General features: G+C 37.8%; 1 protein-coding gene across 1 annotated transcript in view; it reads left to right on the forward strand.

The window, feature by feature from the left end:
- Positions 1–2,210: 2,210 nt before the first annotated feature.
- ITGA8 (integrin, alpha 8) overlaps positions 2,211–23,349 on the forward strand; it is a 93,127-nt gene continuing 71,988 nt past the window's right edge. Inside the window, exons 1-12 of the mRNA XM_010003618.1 lie at positions 2,211–2,217; positions 2,926–3,026; positions 5,512–5,635; positions 6,771–6,832; positions 7,868–7,913; positions 8,798–8,923; positions 11,265–11,309; positions 13,430–13,473; positions 14,443–14,499; positions 14,683–14,735; positions 19,439–19,644; positions 21,278–21,469. Of these exons, the coding sequence (XP_010001920.1) occupies positions 2,211–2,217; positions 2,926–3,026; positions 5,512–5,635; positions 6,771–6,832; positions 7,868–7,913; positions 8,798–8,923; positions 11,265–11,309; positions 13,430–13,473; positions 14,443–14,499; positions 14,683–14,735; positions 19,439–19,644; positions 21,278–21,469 (1,063 nt within the window). The remainder of the gene's footprint in view (positions 2,218–2,925; positions 3,027–5,511; positions 5,636–6,770; positions 6,833–7,867; positions 7,914–8,797; positions 8,924–11,264; positions 11,310–13,429; positions 13,474–14,442; positions 14,500–14,682; positions 14,736–19,438; positions 19,645–21,277; positions 21,470–23,349) is intronic.

Genomic DNA, 23,349 nt, shown 5'->3' on the forward strand with positions numbered 1-23,349 from the left:
CTACAATACAGCCCTTAGGCAGGACAATTCAGAGTGACTCCAAGGCTAAATTTCAAGCCAGATTAGCGAGTCATCCAGACTGTTGACTATCTGGAACAGCTCCTGGGCTGGCTCTGAAGCAATCCAGCTGGTACTCAGGTACTCCCTGGACCGATCTGTGGACAGGCTCAGGCGTTGAGTGCCCAGCCCAGCTGCTGCCTTGTATTCTAGCCATCCTTGCACAAGTGTTACGTAGCGTAATACAAGATAGCCTGGACTTCTTCCTAAAAGGGGCCAGGCATTCTCTTCCAAAAGAGAAGATGACATTTGAATGCAAACTGAATTCAAGCCAAGTTCTTCTGTTCATAGAAGTACAGCTTAGCCTGTGGGTAAGGTACAGTATAGACACAGCCTGTGGGCCTCAGATCCCCATAATAACAAGAGGAGAGATATTTCCCTGTCATTTAAAGGTGTTGTCAGGACACAGACATATTTTTTTTAATACTTAGATAACAGTTTTGAGAGATGTACCAAAGACAGAAATAACAACTCCCTTTTTTTTTTTAAAAAACTGAATTGAGATTTATCTGAATAAACAAATAGTTTTTTTCTGAGTAATCCGTGGCTATCTACAGTTTGTAAAAAAAAATTAAAAAAATAGGTACTTTTAGGCCATGGTTCTTCTGACCTCCTCAGACATTTGTTTTAGGAGGAGAACTATACCCTAGATCATGTGTTCAGTTGTAAGTGCATGACTAGCTCAGAAATGGACATTTACAGAGGGTTCATTCAGAGCCTTGTTGTCTAATTGAATCCAGTCAGGGCACAGGAATGACAGTCCATGTGTATTCAGACAACTTAATTTTGTATGTAGCTTCATTTTCATAAAGTTCAGGGGAGGCAGTAGCTGGTTTACAGCAATCTAAAATACTGAACGGTTGTTATATACAAAAGATTAAACTGTATTTTAAGGCAAAGCCTCAGAAGCTGGGAATATGACTCCATAGGTCCAGCCAAGGATCCTGAACAAAGGTGTTTAGAGAATTTCTGTCAGAAGAGATTTATCTAGAGAAAAAAACCTATTTATTAAGTTGCGTGCCTGTTATATTTTACTAATTATCTTATAATGAAAATCCCGTGTCACTTGATGGTGGATTCATACTGCACCATATGCCACTAAGCAGGGTGGGTGAGTGTTTACAGTTCTGCAAAAGCCTGTCCTGGTTTTAAAGACTAACTTCTTTTCCAATTTTAGTATACTTTGCCAGTCAGCAAGTGTGTTGTTTCGATTGAAAATGTAAGCTCTTTCTAAGTTAGAATGCTGGTTGTGAGTATCCTCAGAGCCAGGCTAGCTGTAAGCGTGGTTTCTATCAAGACCTCATCTGTGGACATTAGTCATGTTCAAATCTGCTGAAGCATTAAAAACAGAAAAAGAAATCTTTAAAGTTTGAAAGAGTCTAACTTCATTGGAAAAAAAAATCACAAGTGATGTCAACAACTAGGTAGAAGCTAGAAGCTCCTGCAGTGCATTGTGTCAGAGTCACTTTGTCCCACAGTCTTAAAGTTTGGACCTAACTTAAATAAAATCTATTTTTAATTAATATTTTTGAGTAATATAAAATTACTCTTCCTGAATTTTTAAGTTCTAAATATTCCTGGAATGAATAGTGATTTTCCATACTAGCTCCTGTAATTGGTGCAGCTCAGAAACAAATATTTGCTGAAAGAAGTTTTCTCAGAGACTTTTCAAACTTTCACAGATTCATTCTAATTTAACCTCCCTTCATCTTTATTAGGAAAATAGAGAGATTGAGTACCCTTGTTTCCAAATACAGTGCCTCTTTCTTTCTAATTCAGTTTCTATCTGTAACATTTATGAGGTTACCACAAGCTGGTGATCCAACATCCTAGGAAAGTCTTCAGATATCTCTGTTCCTGATGGGTAAATCCCAGGAAGCGTTGGCTTTTTAAAGGTGACAATTATACCAGCTGCATTTTTCCTCATGTTTTAAAAATTTTGATGTAAATCCATAAAATATAATCTGACATTTTTCTTTTTCTACATTCCAAGGTAGACAGTGTCCAGTTTTATTTTCACTTACAGTGAATAAAAAGGGTTGATTCTTGCGAAATGTCTCCTGATATGAACCAGAAACAAACAGAAGGGAATGCAGATACAAGGGGGAAGGAGTAATGCCCTGCTTATGTATAAATTGAGATGTTCATTAAGAATGACTGGTAAGGAAAGAGCATAGCTCATGAACACATGGGAATTCAGTTTACTTCAGAGAACTGAGGGTGAAATGAAGGGATGTCTGCTTTTTATTAAAATCTGAAATGCATTATAATTGGCCTGAGTCTTTGTCCCAGATGGCTTCTCTTATGCTGACATCTGCAAGAGTGTATATAAAGCAACATTAAGAAGCTGTCTCTTGTGACAGTGTGTACACATGTAATTCTGTTAAAAACTAAGTCCTTTGCTATCTGTAGTGTTGGTCTTTGAATAACCATGCTGAGAAATGTCATTTGTTTGACAAAAACTAATTATGGAACATACTTTTTCACATGGAAAGTTTTTACCTCCTATGAGAAATGTTTTTAGGGCTTTTCACCTCTTTTTGTAGACTTTTGTTCATTTTTCATCATGAATTCCAGGTAAACTCTTTTTTGGCAGAGGGCAGCACAGGGTTTCTTCTTCCAGTCTTTTGGGTTATTTTCTGAATTTTAAGTGTAATTATTTTGAATTTTCACATGTAATTATAAGCTGTTTTCACTGAGCAGTGAATAGCTTGAATGATACTAGAATGCCCATTTCATACTAAACTGGTAGGACAGTGATCATGGATACAGTGTAATATATCCATTAGCCTCTTCACTTGTATCTGTGATTCATAGGGTAATACTTTTTGAATTAAACTGTCAACATACTGCTTCTTTCTTTGTCAGACAACAGGAAAATTAAAGTCAATGGCACCAGGGAACCTATTGAGTTTAAGACAAATCAGTGGTTCGGAGCCACAGTCAAAGCTCATAAAGAAAAAGTTGTGGTAAGTCTTATGCATGTGGTATTCATTTGGAGATAATGTTTACTTTTCTTAAATGTGCATCTCTGATAGCTCTCAATGTATAGGTAATGGAAGAAACTCTATGATTTTGCATTCATTATAAAACTGATGATGGTAAATTTAACTCAGGAAGTGAAAGCAGACTATAAAATCAAATTGAGCTGATTAATTGAAGATGATCCTGCTGCCATGTGAAAATAGCAGAATGCCATATTGCAGTGGAGTGTTTTTTTTAAACAGGAAACTGACGTATTTTAGAGATACACAGTAGCTGATAGGTACTGTAACATGTTTTGTGTTATTAAGCTTTATTTGGAATGTTAAATGCAGAATTTAGCAGAAGCCAAGAACCTGTGCTGCAGTTCATTCAGTCAGAGAAAGCACTGTTTTGAAGGGAAAGACCTGTTTTGTCACATTTGCATTATTTTAAACAGCTATGTCATAGTCATGGTAAAACAGCTGCAAAAGAGTAATGATGAAAAATCTCCAAATCAAGATTCCTGAGAAAGTACAATATCTGTTTTTAGTTTCACTGAATGTTTTACCTGTATTGGTAGAGGACCCCAGCAGGGGGCAAATATTTTCGTTGCTAAGTAAACTGGTGATGATGGCCCTTACACACAGACGTTATATTTGCAGTTTATGCTCTAGGGTTTACACTGAAAATGCCATGGAAATAATTGTGATAAAAAGTAATTAATTTGGTTATTAGTTTTATTCGTTTTCACAAAGCAATAATCTGTGTCTTGGGATTTTCTTAAAACTTCCAATTATTACTTAAGAAGTAGTCATATAAGGCAAGAAGTATCTAAAGGAACTGCTTTCCCTTATATAGCATGACTTGTGGTAACCTAAGGAAGGATTTTGACATAAACAGGTAATGAGTAAAATATCACCTTGTTCTGTTACAGAGCTAAGTAAATGTAAAAATTCTAAAAAATTCTAAAAATAGCTGAAGATTTTTTTTTTTAATGTACTCTACTAAGCAACAGTTCACCAACTTAAATAGAGTAGCCCATTACCATCATTTGCTGAATCTTAATCAAGGGAACAGAAAATCTCATCACTGACTGATGTGATGTGTCTGGACTGACCAAACTTTGTTTTGCTTTTGACAAGTCTTCTCAGGCTTTCTAAAAAAAGATATAGTCAACACTTCTCAGGCAAAAACTTGAACAACAAAGACAGAAAACTTTGTCTTCTAAGATTTGTTGACTGAAAGGAGAGAAAAAGAAATTATCAAGCTGTCAGAAACTTTTTTTTTTTTTAACTACAAATATGACACTAAACTGTATTAGGTAAATGTTTATAATTATGTTGAGATTTTGTTCAGTCCATTTTGGTCAAGGCAAATGTACCTAAAACCACCCTTACAGGACACATGCTGCTCTTTGCTGTACTCTAGTTTTGCTCTTTGGTATGTTTTAAAATTTAAGGTCTCCTAGACAGGGGCATGTTAAGAGTCCCTTTTCCTTAAACCAGTGTTTCAGAAGCTCTGACTTCTGTGGTAAGCTCTGAGTAGTGCAGGGATTCACCCAGCTGGAACTGATTGCAGAACTAAGGCCTACACAGTAGTGCCTTGCCAGAGATAGATTTCCGATTGTACAAGTAAGACGAGGCAGGACATGAGTGAAGGGTTTGTGTCTTTCAGAGGCAAGGTTGTGAGGAGATGTAGTGTCTTCACTCTGCTGGGAGAAAACTTAGGGCACAGGTACCCCTGAAGAACGACTTGCATACCTGATAGTTTATATTTTATTTTTTCCAACTATGTATTACTTTCAAAAAATATAATGTCTCTCTCTACATAAGTTTTATGTCTTTTATCCTTACACTATCGTGTTTGTAACACTAATACCACAGTACAGAAAATTAAGTATTAGTTTACTAGCCAAAACTTACTTAGCAAAAACCTGTTCACTTGGAGACTGTTGGATGCTTTACAGCTGTATCATCTCTCCAAAGATTTAAACAAAGGGTTTGTAAGAAGGCAGACATTCTGATGATTCTGATACGACACAGCACCCTGACAAATCTGCTCAGTAGAATCATAGCAGTTCTGCTGCAACAGCCACTACCTTATGACAGATCAACACCGAAGTCTGCAGCCACATGTATATGATCTTCATCTTAAATTATGGGATCAAGTCCTGTGCAAAGAACAGTAATAGAGCAAACATGCTACTTGTGAAGTAGGCTTAGAGGGTGTTTGTAACATATGCTTAAATATGAGTTGCAGTCCCTGACAGATTTCACCTGCTAAAGGCTGTAAGTGAAAGATCAGACTATGCTTTTCAGGTCTTAATAGAACTTATAAGAGGCAGTTTGCTCTGCAGTTTCTTCTGCTATTTTGTTAATGATCAGTACTATATGAATAATACAATACTGGAGAGAATCATTGTTCACTGTTTCATTTGCCAGATGTGTGAGTGTATGAAAAGTATGTGTGACATCATTTCTGTTTTGATAGGCTTGTGCTCCCTTATATCATTGGAGAACCCTGAAAGATAGCCCTGAGAAGGACCCTGTTGGCACCTGCTATGTAGCAATTCAGAACTTCAGTGCCTATGCTGAATATTCACCTTGTCGCAACAGTGAGTATTAACAGAAACACTCCTGTGTTGGAGGAATTGATACTGCACTCAGTGTTTTCATGCTTTCAGTCTTCACACAGTCTTGATTGAATGAAAAGTACTTTATAACATTGTTGCACTGGATGAGGGTTTAAAGAAAAATTGACATTAAATTACATGCCTGCAATTGGATGCTCTATTGTATAATTGAAAGAGAAGAAATTAAATAAACTAAGCTTATGCAGTTATAGTGATGAGGTATAATTGGTTCAATTTAAATGGCTTTAAAATGTTGCTAACGGATCTAGATAAGAACCAGACAGCATTTTAAACCGATTACTCATGCTTATCCTGCATATAAATCTCTCATCGCAGGATCACCATCTGAAGACCAGACCCTACACAGAAACACACAAGCCTGTATCACCATTCATGCCAATTTAATCCACAATAGCTCATTTATGAAGGATTTCAGGCATGGAAGAATTCATGCACATTAGCACTTCTCTTCCACACTCTTCTCTGTGCCATTTTGAGGATGTGGTAGCCATCTATGGGCCTTACTTCTTGGGGAATAGGGAAAAACTACTTGTATATTTAGAACCAAGTGCACGCAAAACCATATTACACTTCGGTCCTCATTGAGCAAATCTGTATCAATTAAAGGGCTGGCCCTGTGAAGGACTCAGGCCCCTTTTCCTTGCCATAGTTCAGATAACAGGAAAGTGGTCCGAAGATTGACACATGGTGACCCATCCACTGTGTCAGTATTTTTTGAGAATGCCTTAGTAAACACTTACTATTGTGTTTATGGCAGAGCAGACTGTGGTGTCCATTCTAGGATTTCTTGTTAAGTTGTCTGCTCTTGTATTTCCAGCCAAATTTAATCTGAATCCCTGATAGTTGTTGGAAGGGTCCTTACCTTGCAGTGAGAGAAGAAAGTGCCAAGTAGTTGGTGCTATTTTTCAAAACGTTCACATGGGATTGCATGTTCAGGGTCCTGTAGAAAGCCTTGATTGTCTCTGCCTCTTCTAAAATAGAGTGCACGTCTTCTAATCTATTTTTGTAGTTTTGCACTTACAGCCTTACAGCTGTATAAGCTGTCTTCCACATGCCCTGTGAAATCAATAAAATGCTTCTACCTTCATAATTGCAGGCAATGCAGATCCCGAAGGACAAGGCTTTTGTCAAGCAGGTTTCAGCTTAGATTTTTACAAGGTGAGATTCTGCTTCTGAAGTTCTTTGAACAAATTTAATTCTGATACGTCCTCAGTGTTCAAGCACTAAGAGTTTATCCCCATGCTGTTGCATAGGAAGAGTTTTGTGAAGTTGTTGCAAATTCTTTCCTCCTTTGCAAGCTTCAGACCTTCTGGTTTCATTAATAAAAGAAGTAGTACAATCAACACCTGTTTATCTTTTTGCAGCACTCCAGTCTGACTGTTCAGTTTATCATAATAGATAATTAGGCCAAAAATTTTCCAGACTCCAGTCCAGTTTATCATAATAGATAATTAGGCCAAAAATTGTACATGCTTCTGTCTCAGTGTGCCCCACTTATGATGCTTTCCAGAGACCTGACTTTCTGGCAATAATGGGTGGGCACCAGGTAGTCTTTAAAAGATAAAATAGCTTGTATAAGGATGCTTTTGGAGGCAGACTGCTTACTGAGTAAGACCATTCTCTTGTGGAGGTGAAAGGGAAAGTGCTTAAGAGAAGCAGCTAATTGTTCTTTTATGCCAAGAGGGTCCAGAAACAATATTGTGGGTAAAGAGTAAACTTTACAAGTGCGGTTATTATCTGTACCATTATTACAGCACCAGGAGCACACATGACTTTGATCATTGCCATTGCTTTCAGTGTTCTGGAGCTACATTGTTATTCACATTAGTAATAGCTGGGGAGTAAAGACCTCATGGTAGGGTAGCCAGAAGTATGTTTCTCTATTAAGTGTTCCTGTTGCTTCATTGAATGCAAAGATGCTCTTTTATGCTGACGTTTTGTTAGAAATAATCAGTATTTTTTACACTGCTGTTTGAGTGATAAATACAGCTTTCATTCAAATTAAGATGACCTCAACTTGATTTAAATGTAGAAGTTCCTTCAGATCCATGCACCTACATCCTTTCCTTTGAACAGAGCCTTCTTTATCATTATTCTGATATTCTTTTTGTAATTTATATTATTTTTCCCATGCATGCTTAATTTTGTCTAGTTCTTTTGTTGTGTAATTTTATTTAATTCTGCTTTTTATAGAATGGAGACCTGATAGTAGGCGGGCCTGGTAGTTTTTATTGGCAAGGTATGTTCATCTAGCTGGTTAACTTGATCTAAGAAATGAAACATAAAGTATTTTGAAAATGTTTTTTTAGATTTCCATTGATTTCTCAGTTTAAGATAACCAGTCTCTGGTACTTTCAACAGTTGTAAATCAGAATTGAAACAAATAAAAATAATAATTTTTATATTGGAATTTTAGCACATTTTAAATTTAATTAATAAGCTGACTTTTTCCCTGGAATACTGCAATTTTAAAAATAGCTAATAATTCCAAAGTTTTTGTCACTGTTTGTTTCTGAACCTAACCTTTTATTGCTACCTGCATATATTTTTTAGTTCATTTGTGGCATCACTGTAGTTTCCAAGATGTATTTTCTCATGTAGATAAAATCTGAGTGGGTTTCATTAAAGGATAAAAAAGGTATTTTTCCTTTATCCTATTAGCACATGTATGAAATAGCTGATTTCCAGCCTCTGCCTAGCACTGCCATTGCCAGCCTCCTTGACATGTGATTTTGCATTGCCCTTGAAGGAGAATGATCTAGTTGATTATTGCGGTAGGGAATTCATAGCTTTGAATTCTCTACTGAGAAGTTGCTTCTATTGGTCTGCTACATTGGTTCTGTACAGCATCAGAAGTGGCTGAACCTGAAAATGCTGGACTTAAGTTTGAATCAGCGTCTTGTAATGGGTCTGAAGGTGTTTCTGAGTTGGTTCAATCAAGTCTCAATGCCTTGTTGTATTGACTGATGTGTAGTCTTGAGACTTTCAGGGTAATAATGATTGAGAGATGTCTACGCTTTCCAGCTGTGTTATATTATCCCTTTAGCTCTGTTCTGGTGTTCTGCTATTTTGTAGAAGCTGGGTCTCCTATATGTCCCTTTCATTTAAGTTGTTTGAATCCAGGTCAGGTAATCACTGCAAGTATTGCGGATATCATTGCAAATTATTCCTTCAAGGATATTCTGAGGAAACTGGCAAGAGAGAAGCAAACAGGAGTGGCACCACCCTCATATGATGACAATTACATGGGTAAGCTAAGCTCTGTGTCAGTTAGCAATGTGTTCTAAAAGCATGGGGTTTATGTAAATGTGAAAAAAACCTCTAAATTTCTAATGTCTCAGCTGTAAGAGGATTTAAACATGTTTTGCCTTAAGCACAGCAGCAAATCAGTAGTTTGCTAATTATGTCAGTGTATTTACAAACATTCTTAAAATTATGCACAGCAGCGGGGTTTGAAAGTTGAGATCTTAAATGATTCATTAGGGTCCTTCTTACTTGATCTTAAATAATTAATCAGAAATACAAAGTTTTCCCATTTTTAACTTATTTAATTCCAATATAATAGAGTTTAAAGTAATTAGCATCTATTTTGATTTGAATAGATAAAAGAAAATTCATTTCTACAGTATTTTGTGCAGTACTGCACAAATACTCAATTATTCTCACCGATATTTAGAAGATACAGTTAAAGTAAGCTATAGCAAAAATGTAATAAATAGAAAAAATGATGTTTATGTTCCTTTTATTGGATTTGCCAAGGGCAAATCATGCTTGACCAATCTGTTAGCCTTTCATGATGTCACAACTGGTTGGCTGGATGAAGAGAGAGCAGCAGATGCCATCTGCCTTGACTTCAGCAAGGCTTCTGACACTGTCTCCCATAATACCCTTATTAATAATCTTGGGAAGTGTGTGTTGGATGAGTGAACAGTGTAGTGGACGAAGCGCTGGTTGAGTGACAGAGCTCAAAGGGTTGTGATCAATGGAGCAGCATCGAGTTGGAGGCCTGTAACCAGTGGTGTCTCCCAGGGTTCAATACTGGGTCCAGTCTTGTTCAACATATTCATCAGTGACCTAGATAGGGGACAGAGTGTATCCTCAGCAAGTCCACTGATGATACAAATCTGGGAGGAGTGGCTGACACACCAGAGGGCTGCGCTGTCATCCAGCGTGACCTGGACAGGATGGAGAGTTGAGCAGAGAAGAACTTAATGAGGTTTAACGTGAGGAAATGTATCGTCCTGCACCTGGGGTGCAACAACTCCATCCATAAATATAGGTTAGGGATTGATCTGCTGCAAAGCAGCTCTGAGGAGAAGGATCTTGGAGTCCTGGTAGACAGTAAGTTAAAAAAGAGCCAGCATTGTGCCCTTGTGGCCAAGAAAGCCAATGTTATCTTGGGATGCATTAGGAAGGGTGTGGCCAGTAGGTTGAGAGAGGTCATCCTCCCTCTTTATGCCGTCCTGGTTGAGGCCACATCTGGAAAACTGCTCAGTTCTGGGCTCCCCAGTTCACGAGAGGGAATTGCTGGAGAGAGTCCAGCAGAGGTCAGCAAAGGTGACTGGGGGATTGGAGCATCTCTCTTATGATGAAAGGTTGAGAGAGCTGGGACTCTTCAGCCTGGAGAAGAGAAGGCTGAGGGGAGACCATATTAATGTCTATAAAATATCTGAGGGACTAGTGTAAGGAGGATGGAGTCAGGGTCTTTTCAGTAGTGCCCAGCAATAGGATAAGAAGCAGTGGACACAAACTGCAGCACAGGAAGCTCTATCTGAACATGAGGAAAAACTTATTCAGGGTGAGGGTGAGAAGGCGCTGGGACAGGCTGCCCAGGGAGATGGTGGAGTGTCCTTCTCTGGAGATGTTCAGAACCCACCTGGATGCAGTCCTGTGTAATGTGCTCTAGGCAATCCTGCTTTAGAGAAGGAGTTGGACTAGATGATCTCTAGAGGTTCCTTTCAACTCCAGGGATTCTGTGATTAGTACTGGTATCTAAGAATTTGCATGATACTCACATGTCCCTGCATGCAAGACAGATTTTTCTTTACATAATTACAGAAAGGACACAGTAGAATTTGAAGGCAAAGGTGCATCCTTTCATCTTTGCCCATAGATTTGAAATTACCGTCCGTGATGCAATCCAAAAGTCTTTACTCTGTCAGTAACAGTTATCTCACAAGTTTACTAAAGCTCCAGGAAGTACCTACCTGCATTTTTTAAAATCTGTGTTGCATATAAAGCTAAAACAGAGTGCTCACCCATTACAGTACAGTAGTGAAGACCTAAATTGTGTCAGTGGCTTTTAGGGCAAACCACCATAGTACCTGCTGCTTCTTTAGGTAAATTATTAAGTATTAATGATTTAGAAGCTAATTTTTTGAGAAACAGGATATATTTATTGCACACTCAGACCTACAGTTAATTTAGTTGTAATTATGTGATGATTCTTTTTTCCACACAGTTTCAGTATACTAATTCCAGAAAATGTGCATTGTGATGATCAGATGAACAGACAAATGGAATTATCCTTGCGTATTTCTTGAAACAAGTGGTTTATCAAGTGTTTTGCTTGTAATTTATCTTTAAACAGGATACTCAGTGGCTGCTGGGGAATTTACTGGAGATTCTGAGCAAGGTAAGAAGGTATATACTTGAATGGAAACCATATGTCCATGCAGCTATTAAATTCCTCACTTTGGGTCTCTACTCAGGAACATACCTTTTATACATTTGAAACACTGATGAGACTTAAGCTAGCTGTACCTCATATTCTCACAGGCAAATACTTGCTTAGAAGGTATAGCATAACAGCAGAATTTAAGTAACCCCAAGTTTTGAATCTGATGTTATGGTATTGTGCCCATGCATCTGTTCAGCAGTTTAAGCTGCAATGGGATGATAGGTGAAGCCATCCAGGCTCACTTAAGTAACCCAGTTTGCTGACCAGTAGTAACAAGTGTAGCCAACAGTGCAGTCCTGTACAATCTTTCGGTCCATATGCGGGTTCCTTACCTGCATAGATGCTGCTGAACATCAGCATCTGGCTGGCTGGAGGCAACATGGCTTGGAGATGTCTGTGTATGCTGAAAGCACAGCTCTGACTGCCAGGTGACATCACAGCCCAGGCTAGGAGATAAGATTCAGCTGCTTCTGAACAAAGACGTGTCTACACCAGCATTCTAGCTGTTTTTGGTGAAAGCAGCTCTTGGCTCTGTAAAAGTTTCCCTAGTTTCAGTTCACGTGCCTGAAAGATGAGGTGTCTGCGGCAGTTTATTAGCTGACCCTTTTCATACATTATGTTTTCCTGCACAGGCACAAGACAGTAAGAAAAAGTTCCCTGTGATCTTGGTCCTGCTGCAAGATTTACTTTTAACAGCAGGCAACAGAAGAATTTAATTCCTTTTATTAAAACCTGGGCTTACAGGGAGAGAAAACATACTACATGAAGATGAAATGTTCAGTTAGTGCCTTGAATTAGGAAAAGCTGAATGCACATGAATATAAATATCCATATATAATATAATTCCTAAGTATTTGTAGAAGTTCTTGGATCAAGTAAGTTGGATACATATTTAGAATAATTCACATTTAGATAGCAGCTGTGATCTGAAAAGAGCCAGGCATCTCACAGACTTTAAGCATTGCTTGAAGATATGACCACTGTGAAAACTTCACCAGAAATGTTTCATGGTCTGTAGAACCCCACCTTCTAAAGTCCTCCGTTCATGAGATTCACGTTCCTGTGTCACTCAGGGTTTAAAACACTATAATGTGAAATAAAGGTGTATCCCTGGTAATAGAAGGCTGCAGCTGTTTTGTGGGGTTTTTTTGTTTTTGTTGGACTGTTTGATTTTTTTTATGTGTACTCACAGTTTTATAATGCATGGTTCTTGAATCAGTCACATGAATGATTAGCACAAAGAATTGCATTGTTGGCTGGCCCAGGAATCATCCTGTGTCCTGATAATCCTTCATTACTACTTCCACCCCTCCTTGACCAAACACATTCAACCACAAGGGAGCATGTGAACAGAGAGAGGAAGAGAGGAATGTGAGGTTACTACAGGCAGGTGTCTGAGGTGCTGTGGTGTCTGAAGATCCTGCTGCTGTTTTCTGATGTTGATATCTTCACGAGAAAAGGTTTAGACACTAAAACTGCAGGGCCATGACTTTGTTTTCTTCTTTTTTTAACCCATTTTTTCCAGTAGTTGTTTAACATTTAAATGGATCCTCCAGTGCCACTCACAAAATCTCCTTGTAACGCATTTAGGTAGCTTGTGCAGAACTTGTTTAACACTTACGTGACATCAAGCCAAATAAAGATGAGACAAACTGTTGTGCAGCCAGAAAAAAAAAAAGGAGTATATGAAAGAAAAGCTGTGTTTAGCTTCGTTATTCTAGCATGTGATACCACAACCAATTCTGGTTCCGTCAGTCTAGAGCTCTCAGGTAACAAGCTGAATTATACTGAGAGCTTTATCACACCGTACAATGCTAATTCATGCTAGGCAGGAAGAGATTTCTGGGTGAATGTATTTAACAGTTAAGATGTAATACTTCATGCAACTAGATGCTCTGAATGAATGTAGAACTTTTATGAATTAATCTCTTGAAGTGACTTGCAGGTGTTTCTGATACAGATAACAAACCAAAATCCTAAGGGTTATATATCAGGGAAGAGGTGGCATAGGATGCATGTTGCATGCACCACTCAGATGGCATAACCAGTTCACTGTTGATCATTTATCTTTTCAGAGTTGGTTGCTGGAGTCCCGAGGGGAGCACAGAACTTTGGCTATGTATGTACTGGACCCACATGTCAACCTTCTTATAGTGAGAAGGCAGTTAGGCTATTTGGAAGGTTGAGGTCTACATTACATTTCCTGCCCCTGTGATCCCAAACTTTCTAATCAGAGAAAAGTGCCACTGACTTTCACCCATGGGCTTACCTGAGTGGGTTGAAATGTCTCACTGGTTTGAGCTTTGAATATCAAGCACTTAGTCCCCTCTGAAGTCTGTTTTAAGTAACCAATTACAAGCATGTTCTGAGTATGACTAGTATCCCTACACCCACTGAGTGTTACTAGACCTAAGCTTACTCATAGCTTAATGTATTTCATGTGCAATGCTGTGTCCACAGTGGAGAGAAGTCCAAGATCAGATTATTCATACCCAGTGCTTATTTTCAGTGCTCTGAGTATATATACTGAATACCAGGTACAAAGAGTCATGATACGCAGTTAGAAGTGAAGGAGAAGCCAATGTATGTGTGTGGATGCTGCTTTAAACTCATAGGAAAAAAGAAAAATTTCACCACTAACCTGATGGGGAAACAGAAATCCTGGCCACAGATATTCTCTAGTTCTCCAGATCCAAAACTCCCTGTGTCTCTGGAATGTATTTATACTATTTCTCTGAAGAAAGGTGTGCATGTGTGTGCATATGTATTTTTATGTGTGCATGTAGGTATTTATATACTTATGTTTTAAGTTCAAGTTCTCATGCCTAGTAATGTTAGTCTCTAATTAGCAGATAGTTTGCAATTGCTGCTGCTCAGTGTCCAGTAAGGAAGGAAAATAGTCTTTTCTCCATTTTTTCTCATGGGGGGACCTGAGACTCTTAAAATCTTAGAGATTTGTTCAAGACCATAAAGGAAAACTCTGGTGAGACAGAAGATACCTGGTTTTTGTGTCAGATTGGTTTGCATTGATGTTATGCTGTGGCATCTCCATGTATACTTGAAACGGTCTGTATTTTTCTGTTACCAGGTCTCAATTATTAATTCTTCAGACTTGGCCTTTATCCAGAACTTCACTGGTGAACAGGTAATGTCAAGTAACTAACTACATGATGAAATATTTTATCTCTAGAGGGTACTGTTTCAGTTTCAATAATATATAAAATACTTTTTAGAATTAATAACCATAGAAGTGAAGAGGATTATCAGTAAAAACTTTTCAAAAATGGATATCTGATATGAAAGCCTATCTGTTGTTTTTTATTTCCAGATGGCGTCTTATTTTGGGTACACTGTTGCAGTATCTGATGTTAACAATGATGGGTAGGTTACCAAACATATTCAGCTCCACTGAACATTTATAGAAGCAATGCCTGATATTTATTAATAAACACAAGTTTTCAGGTGCTTCATACTTCAAAATGCTTCTCTTCTCTGCTTTTCTAATTCTAATTATTCACATAGGCTTATCTTTGTGCAATCACAGTGGCACAAATACTTGCAGGGCTAGTTTGGGTAGTTTATTTTCCTGAATATTTATTCAAAGCTTCTTATTAGAGTAGAAATATCTAGTCTTAGGAAACAGGTTCAGGTAGAAGAGTGAATAAGCAGTGCTAGCTATTGCTTGGAAGAGACAGGTGAAAGTCAAAAAGTTCATTCTCCTATTCTCAAAAGCAGGTAAGTCTTCTCACGTGTGGGCCGTGCATAACTTCACTTCTCAATTTTAAAAGCTTTCCAGTATCATTGGCTTCCTATTTCAGTACCTGCTGATTGGCCATCCATTTTCATCCTCCAGAGGACCAGAAAGTGTCTATGGCCCATAGCTGTTAGGACAGAGATTGTGCTTCTCTGAGGGACAATGCTGTTCAGCTCCCAAGGTGATGCCTAAGACACTTACAGGCTTCAGGCCTTGTTGAACAAAATGCTAGCTTTGAACTCATGTAAAGGCCAATTAAATGTTTTAGAAGATCAGGACTTTAGTTAAGTGATTATTAATACTAGCTTTCTAGCAAGGAGGTAAAGATGTCTGAAGCTCAGAGCCTTGATAGTCTGCATAAAGGTGAGCCAGCATTATGTGTAGAGCTGTGGCATAGTCTTGCCTATTGTTCAAAATATGTCAGACCTGTCTATTTCATATTCTTTTCTTGTGATTGTTTCTTACTAGGTTTTCAAATATAGTACATTAAATAATTATTCTGGTCTAGGTCACTGATTCCCATGATACTTTAAAGAGAGGGATAGAAGAAAAGAGAAGAGTAACAAGGTGATAAAATGTTCCAAAATGGAAGGAAGGAAGGAAGGACGGAAGGAAGGACGGAAGGAAGGACGGACGGAAGGGAGGAAGGGAGGAAGGGAGGAAGGGAGGAAGGGAGGAAGGGAGGAAGGAAGGAAGGAAGGAAGGAAGGAAGGAAGGAAGGAAGGAAGGCAAAAAAAAAAGCTTTAGCAGGTTCTGTGTTGGCTTCATAGTAGTAAAATCTTTCCACATTTATAAGGTCACATTTTGTCATAATACCATGGCTTTTGAAAATTCCTGTATTTACAATAATAGTCAGGTTTAATTTAGTCCTACCGTAAGGCATTACTCATGTGAAAGGGTGGAGAAGTGTTGCTCTAAGTTACAATATACTGTCATCAGACTTTCAGGGAACTTGCTATTTAACTTATCACTGAACCAAACAGTTTCCTGTGCAGGTTATTTCCTGTGAACCATAGGGTTACTTGGCAGTTCTCATATTTTCTGTGTACGCCCAAGACCACAGTTTATGTCAATAATATAATCAAACTCCTGTTGAAGCCTGTGTGGTCTCCCAGCCTATATCTTAAAAGAAATCTAATTACTCTCTCTGGGATCCAAACATCCCACAGAAAACAAAACACAAAAAGCTCTACTTGATAAACATGTCTGATTAGATATGTAGTCTGTCTTTGCTGGTTTGCACATATAGTCAATGGAAATATTTATCTGAAAGGGAGAGTAAAATAGGGAGTGGGGAAAAATAAGGGAAATTACCACTTCAAATTCACTTGGTATTTTTGTGCAGCTAAGGACACAGGAGGTAGTGAGGACCTTATGAGTATGAGAAACCTGATTAAATTGTATGCTGATAAGATTTAAAAGAATGATACTTTCCTATAATAAGACTGAAGATGTGGCTGAAAGATGAGGCTCATCCTAGAACAAAAACTCTGTTGACCTTCTGCAGAACTGGAGTAGGTGTTCCAGGGCAACCTTGGCACTTTTGCCAGCACCACATCAGGATTTTAGGCAGCACAGGGAAATAAAGGTTGTTGTTTGAACTACCATTTAATCAACTACTGGTAATAATGAGAAATCCAAAGTGGACCTTAACAAATCAAGATTTTCCATCAACTTACAGACTGTATTTCTTTTAAAGAGGGTAAAAAGAGAACACTTTCAATTTAGACTGAAACATTCTAATAAAAATAGTGAAATAAACTGTTTACTGGTCTTTTATTTGGCCTGTATCAAAGCTTCCCAAAGTTACACTTTGACCTCTTGACATTTCTCAAACTCCTGCTTTTTATTACTCAGTAGGATACAAAGAAACTGCACACAACCTCAGCAGGTGGTCAGACTATCCCTTTTAAGGATTTTTTTTTTTATCAGAAAAGAAGCAATACTGGCTGGTTACCTTTCTGTGCTGGAACAAAAATAAGTATATAATCTATGTTAACTGCAACATCTTAGTGCAGTAATGAAAGAAATCTAACATGTTCAAAATACCACTGCAAACTGTGGTCATCGCTGCACAAGGAACTCCAGCTCTTGTCTGCTTGCTCTCTCCTTGCCTGAGGAATCTGGTATTTGAGTTAGGCTTCTGCTTAGAGAATTTTAGGCCACTTTGGATGATAGATAGTTTGCCTATAGTTTTTACCATTTTAGGCACCCTGGATATTGCTCTATGGACTAGAGTTTTAAAGGTATCTAGGTATCTAATTATTTTATATCAATGTACTGGGAGCATCCTGGCTCTGAATTTTTTGGTTCCTTACCATCTCTAAAAAAATCTTCCCTTAGTCTTACGATCCATCATTCCTAAAATATTGCCTGGTGCCAAGCTCATCTATTACCTTGTGATTTATACAGCACATAATACCACTGAGCCCCAGTCTTACTGGTAATACCTGACTGTGATGAAATAAAACAATAATTGATGATGGTACTACCATGTAGTGCTTTCAGTGGATGGCACAGGTAAAATAACTTGGGGAAAAAAAAAGAGCATTCGTTATGTGTTTTTTGTTGTTGCTATTATTTCTTGGCAACTGTTTCAGCTTACATTCTCTTCCAAATATTAACATCTTCCATTAGTAGAGAAGGAATTTTGATGTTTAGTGTGAAAGGAAAATCCCACCTTTGATGTCAGGTCAGCATCTGCTTCCTTCCTTTTTTTGTTACTCATTCCATGTGGTAAAATCTGACGTATAAAGAACAGAACAGCTGTACCGAAGTGACCTGACATTTTGAATTACAGTTTCCTTTATGGAAACGTACTATAAAACTTAATAGAAAAATAACATTTCTAGAAGTACTTTGTCACGATTTATAGAATGTGTGATTAAAAGGCTTATAGATTAGATATTCTGTACTAAATTCTATGGTATGTATCTTAAAAGCATAGTGTGTATCCATGGTAAAATAGTAGCTGAGCTACTTCTAAATTGTATGGGGCTTTTTTCTAACTAGATTGGGAAAAACATGGTAGTGCAATTATACTAATTTGTTTAATAATTGATAAAGCCTTTGTGAAAACATCACTTTTGGGAATATGATTAATTGAGAGTAGAAAATTTTCTACAAGTTTTACAAAATTTGAATAAGTTTCATGTTAGAGCAAGAGAATCTGTTTTCCAAATTAAAAATTCTGGGATTGAGTAGTCCTGTATATTTGCAGTAACAGTGTTCCTTAATATGGATGACCAGTGTCCACTGAATATAGTGGGAATTGTCATACTAGTTTATACGGTCTTTAGCATGTTAAGAAATTGATCTGATACTATCATTTAATATCTCAGAATAATCTACTAAGAATATTTCTGCTTGTTATGTGTCTGTCAATCTTGCTTGATTTTATTCTTTACTGTCTAGTAAAAAGGTCCTTTTTTCCCCTCTAAATAAATGTTGGTGACGTGTTTTGAAATATCCCCCTTTAGAGCAACAACATGCAAAATATCCTTTGATCACTCTCTCTTTTACTGATTCTTCTTGGATGTAGCAGAATGGACAGAAGAGCTTTTCCCTCTAAGCCTCAGATTTTTGTGATTCTATGATGTCCTTTCTCTTTACTACTTAATACAGCAAAGTACGTGAGCGCTGCAACTACTTATATACTTAATATTCAACAAAAGTGTTTTCAGAAGCAAAGCTTTGGCTTTGTTTCCCAGCTTCCATTTCAATTAGTGATGAGGCTTTCTCTATTAATTGATGCTTTGCCTGTGTTTCATGTATATTACTTCAAAAACCTGCGGGAAAGTGGGGATTCTTGTTCTGTTGTTCACTTACTGATGGGTATTTTTTAAAAGCTAGATTTTATGCTAAAATTTGTTTCTCACTAGCACTGTTAGGAGGATAGATCTGCAGAATTTGTCCTAGCAACACAGATCCCCTCTGAGTTAAATTCCTGACTTCTAGGTCATTAGCTGCAAAGCATAGCTTTTCAGTGTCTGTTGGGGGCATAAACTGAAGGGCAAGAAGTTCTGTTTGAACCGCAGAAAATTTTTTTTACTGTGAGGGTGACCAGACACTGGAGACGATTGCCTAGAGAGGTTATGGAGTCTCCATCCATGGAGATACTCAAAACTGGAGTGGACATGGCCCTGGGCAGCCTTCCATAGTTGACCATGCTTTGACCAAGTGTTTGGACTAGAAGAATTCCACAAGTGTCTTCTTACCTTAGTTAGTCTATGACTCTATGATAATTATCAACTTCTGTTTAACAGATGCATGAACTGTGTTGATTACATTCAGTCTTTCAGTGACACTGGTTTTTGTTTGACTCTTCCAGTTTAGATGATCTCTTAGTTGGTGCCCCTCTCTTTATGGAACGCGAATTTGAGAGCAAGCCTAAAGAAGTTGGGCAAGTTTATCTGTACCTGCAGGAAAGTGCCTTCCTCTTCCAAGATGCACAGATTCTGACAGGCACGGATGTGTTTGGAAGATTTGGCAGTGCAATCACACACCTTGGAGATCTCAATCAGGATGGCTATAATGGTAATTTATATGTAATGTAGTCATATATCTCTATAACATTGAAATTAAAAATGGCTAAGCAGTGAATATGAAGCATCTGTTCAGTGCCTGAAAAAGACCTTTGAAAGATGTAACCCTAATGAAACTGATATTGAGGGCCAAACAATGAAAAGCTTACCTATAGGACAGTCATATTGACTACAATGCTATTTTTAACCAAATATTAGCATGTTCATTTCAATAAAAATATTATATTTTCTTTTTATCACTATAATTACAGTAAAATACTTAGTTAATATGGTGACTTGTTTAAAAGCAGAGTTCTCTCCTCAAATGCTTGGATGGGTTTGAGCATTGAATGAGGCTCACTAAATGGAGCCTTTTGCCCACAGTGAAAGAACTGGGTAGGTACAGATGTCATATTTTGCAACCAGGCAGTGAAGGGCCACAAAATTGTGTTGGGGTTCAGGGTGCACAAGATCTGAATAGCATCCTGTGGGTAGAAGCAAGTGGGTTTTGTCTGCTGGGAATAACCCCACTGTGCTGTCCTGAAATCCTGCTATGGCCCATCTGGACCCCATGGTGGATGCTTCATTTGTTCCTACCTGTGAGCAATAGCAGGGGTCTTCAGATTCTCTGTGCAGGGAAGGTTGGTATCCTTGCTCTCCAGCATAAGGCAGGGAGGAGACTTGGCTGTTTTTCTCTCTCACTGCATAGAGAAGGCTAAGAAGGACCTAGAGCCAAAATTTCCTACTTCGTGACAAGATGCGAGTCATAGAGCTTTGGTGCACTCCTGTCTTTAGAGTGAAGGTAGAAATTCCAGCTGTTGAAGTAAAGTTTAAGAAAGAAGTCCAGCACCAGCTCCTAGATCAGAAACTAAGAAGGAGAGCTGTTGATACCTATCTTCCACTTGTGTTTCCAGTTCGCTAGCTCAGCTAGTGTGCCTGTTGAATCTCAGTCTGGACATACGATTCTCTCCACATCCCATGCATAGAAACTAAGAAGAACATTGTGAGTTCCACTTCTTGGATATGATACCTCAATTTTTAGGGACTGCAGTGCTTAATTGCTTAATGCTCTTGGCTTTCTGTTAAATTCTTGGCATGGTACTATTCCCATTTCTCAGTAAGGTGTGTGCTTGGTATAGATGAAAACATTATATTCCATTGTTCCCTTTTGCATACTAAAGCACTGGATGGTTGAGGGGGTGGGATTTTTTTCTGTTTTGAAAAAAGAAGAAAAAATAACTTTTATCCTACAGCTGTTCCTTATTAATTAGCTTATAGAAGAAATCAAAGAAAATTTGTATCTGTTTAAAAATATGGAAGTAGAAGCAGGCATTAATTAGAACTTGGTTTATTAAAGCTTATTAAATGCCCTGGAAGTATGGTGAAGACATCCAGTGTGGAGTGCCTATATAGTATAATGCAATAACCCCTTCAAAAGATGGTTTTATAAGTTTTTGTCTTGAAAGCTTGACCAAAAACACACTGCAAACATTTTGTATATTTGCATTAAAACTAGAATCCATACAGAATGTTGAAGTTCTTGTGTGTATTTAGCAGAAGCCATTTATGTCTGTTTTCCTGCAAGGACTTAATTTTTGCTGTATTTTAATTGTACCCATTCTTTTTATTCTTGTATTGCACTGCAGACATCGCTGTTGGTGCACCATTTGCAGGAGAAGACAGAAGAGGGAAAGTGCTCATTTATAATGGATATAGTAATGGGTTAAATACTAACCCTTCCCAGGTTCTCAGTGGAGCCTGGGCCTCACAGTCCATGCCTTCGGGATTTGGCTTCACTCTGAGAGGAGATTCAGATGTAGACAAGAATGATTACCCAGGTAAGATTTTTCCATTAGAAAGGGAATTTCATACTTCCATTCTCTGGAAAATGTATTATGCCTGTACTGGTCCTTTTGGAAGGCAGGGGTCAGAACAAGGAATGGGCATTTTTTGATAGTTTTAACTTGCTTTCCTGAGAGTTAAAATCAGACAAAACAAATACTCCCTTTCCTGTCAAAAGACATGATCTGAAAGGCAAGAAAGGGCTTGAATAGTCACATTAACATAAAACATGTGAAGTTTACAATAAAAAGCTTAACCCTTTCCCCTACTTCCAAAAATTGAATGCTCTCAGCTTGTTGAAGTTGTAAGGTCTCCTTCATCCTGGCATTCTTTCTTAATTAAAAACATGTTGTATGTAGAAGAAAGGATTGACTTGGTTGTGTTGCTAAGTTGTTTCTTGCTGTCCAAAGAGACGCTGAGCTATATATAGGTTCTTAGTGGCTTTGATTACGATACAATAAAACAGAGAGAATGCAAAGACATTGCTTAAAGGCAGATATTTCATTTGGGCTTTTCCATCCTTTTAATGTTTTCATTCTGCTGTATGGACTCTTTCTTTTTAGGTTGGCTTTGATTCCTCTTTATTGGTTACCTGACATGCATTCAAATTTATCAAGTTTGTAACTTCAATTGAGTTTTGCAGGGGAGGTATTTATTTTTTAAGAGGCATGTTCATAGCTTTATAAGTAGTCTTAATGTTAGAGCTATTTCAAATGAGCTTGTATTTACTGTCTCTCCTGTAGAAGCAAGTCTGTTTCTTTTAATCACAGCCTTAGAGAGGGTGTGCAGTAAAACATCGTATTCTGTTACTGTGAAAGGTTCAACCAGAGTAAAATGCTAATAGTCTTTACTTCCCTAACTTACTATCAAATCATATTAGTTAGCCTGGATTATTTCAAGACCAGTGTTCTTAAAAGTTTTGTTGTTTCAAAAGTGAAAATTGTAATTTACAAAGGGGCAAAAGATGGGATCTCTTTTACCTTTTTGTGGTGAATTGTAAAAACCTCTAAAGTGTCCCTTTTCAAAAGCAGAAGAGAGTCTCTGGGAAGGGGTGTTTACAATAGAAATCATAGTTTTACAAACAGAAAAGCTGACTGAAGAGAAATAAAGTGAGGCTATCACAAGACTGAACTGAGACCATCTTTAGCATTTGAGAAAAGAAAAGGCTTTTAAACACTGTTTGACTCTTTGTTTGCATATTGTTGATGTTGCTATTAATAGTCCTTCATTGTCCATGACTAATGAGGTTCTTTTGGACAATGAAGCTCTTTATTGCAGTTTCGGGATTTAAACATTTCCTAAAGCACTCACAAGGCTGCAAAACCAAAGAAAACAGGATATTGCATTCCTGATATTTCTAAGATTGAAAAGATAGAGGGAAGGGAGAGATTGTTTCAGGTCTTTTTCGAGTCACATGGGGAAGAAAGAAGAGTAAAGTCCAACTAAAGTGTTAGCATACTTTATATGGAGCATCTTTTAAACTAATTTGTGAAATGTGTAGGTAATGGGTCTTGACCTTTCTAAAAGTTTACTGAGGAACTGCTATAGTCAATTGGGATGTGAGATTTCTTGGAGTTACTCTACTTGCCATGGTTGGCTCCATTAATGCATTCTACTTGCAGAATTTCACATTTTGATAACTAGCTCACTCTGTGCTAGAGGGTTTGGTTTTATTACATGAATTACTTACTTTAGGAAAAAATAATTTCCTGCATTTACTGTAATTAGCTTATCCCTCCATCCCTCAGTTGAGTATATGGATGAACACACCAGAGTACTGGTGAGAATCAGTCAGAAAATGACAAAAGAAAAACCCATCTTGCTGTCAACCACCTCTTCCGTAATTCACAAAGTCTTGAAGCATCAAAACAGAGCT

Source organism: Chaetura pelagica, unplaced genomic scaffold, assembly GCF_000747805.2.
Source record: "Chaetura pelagica isolate M959 unplaced genomic scaffold, ChaPel_1.0 scaffold418, whole genome shotgun sequence".
Classification (NCBI taxonomy): domain Eukaryota; kingdom Metazoa; phylum Chordata; class Aves; order Apodiformes; family Apodidae; genus Chaetura; species Chaetura pelagica.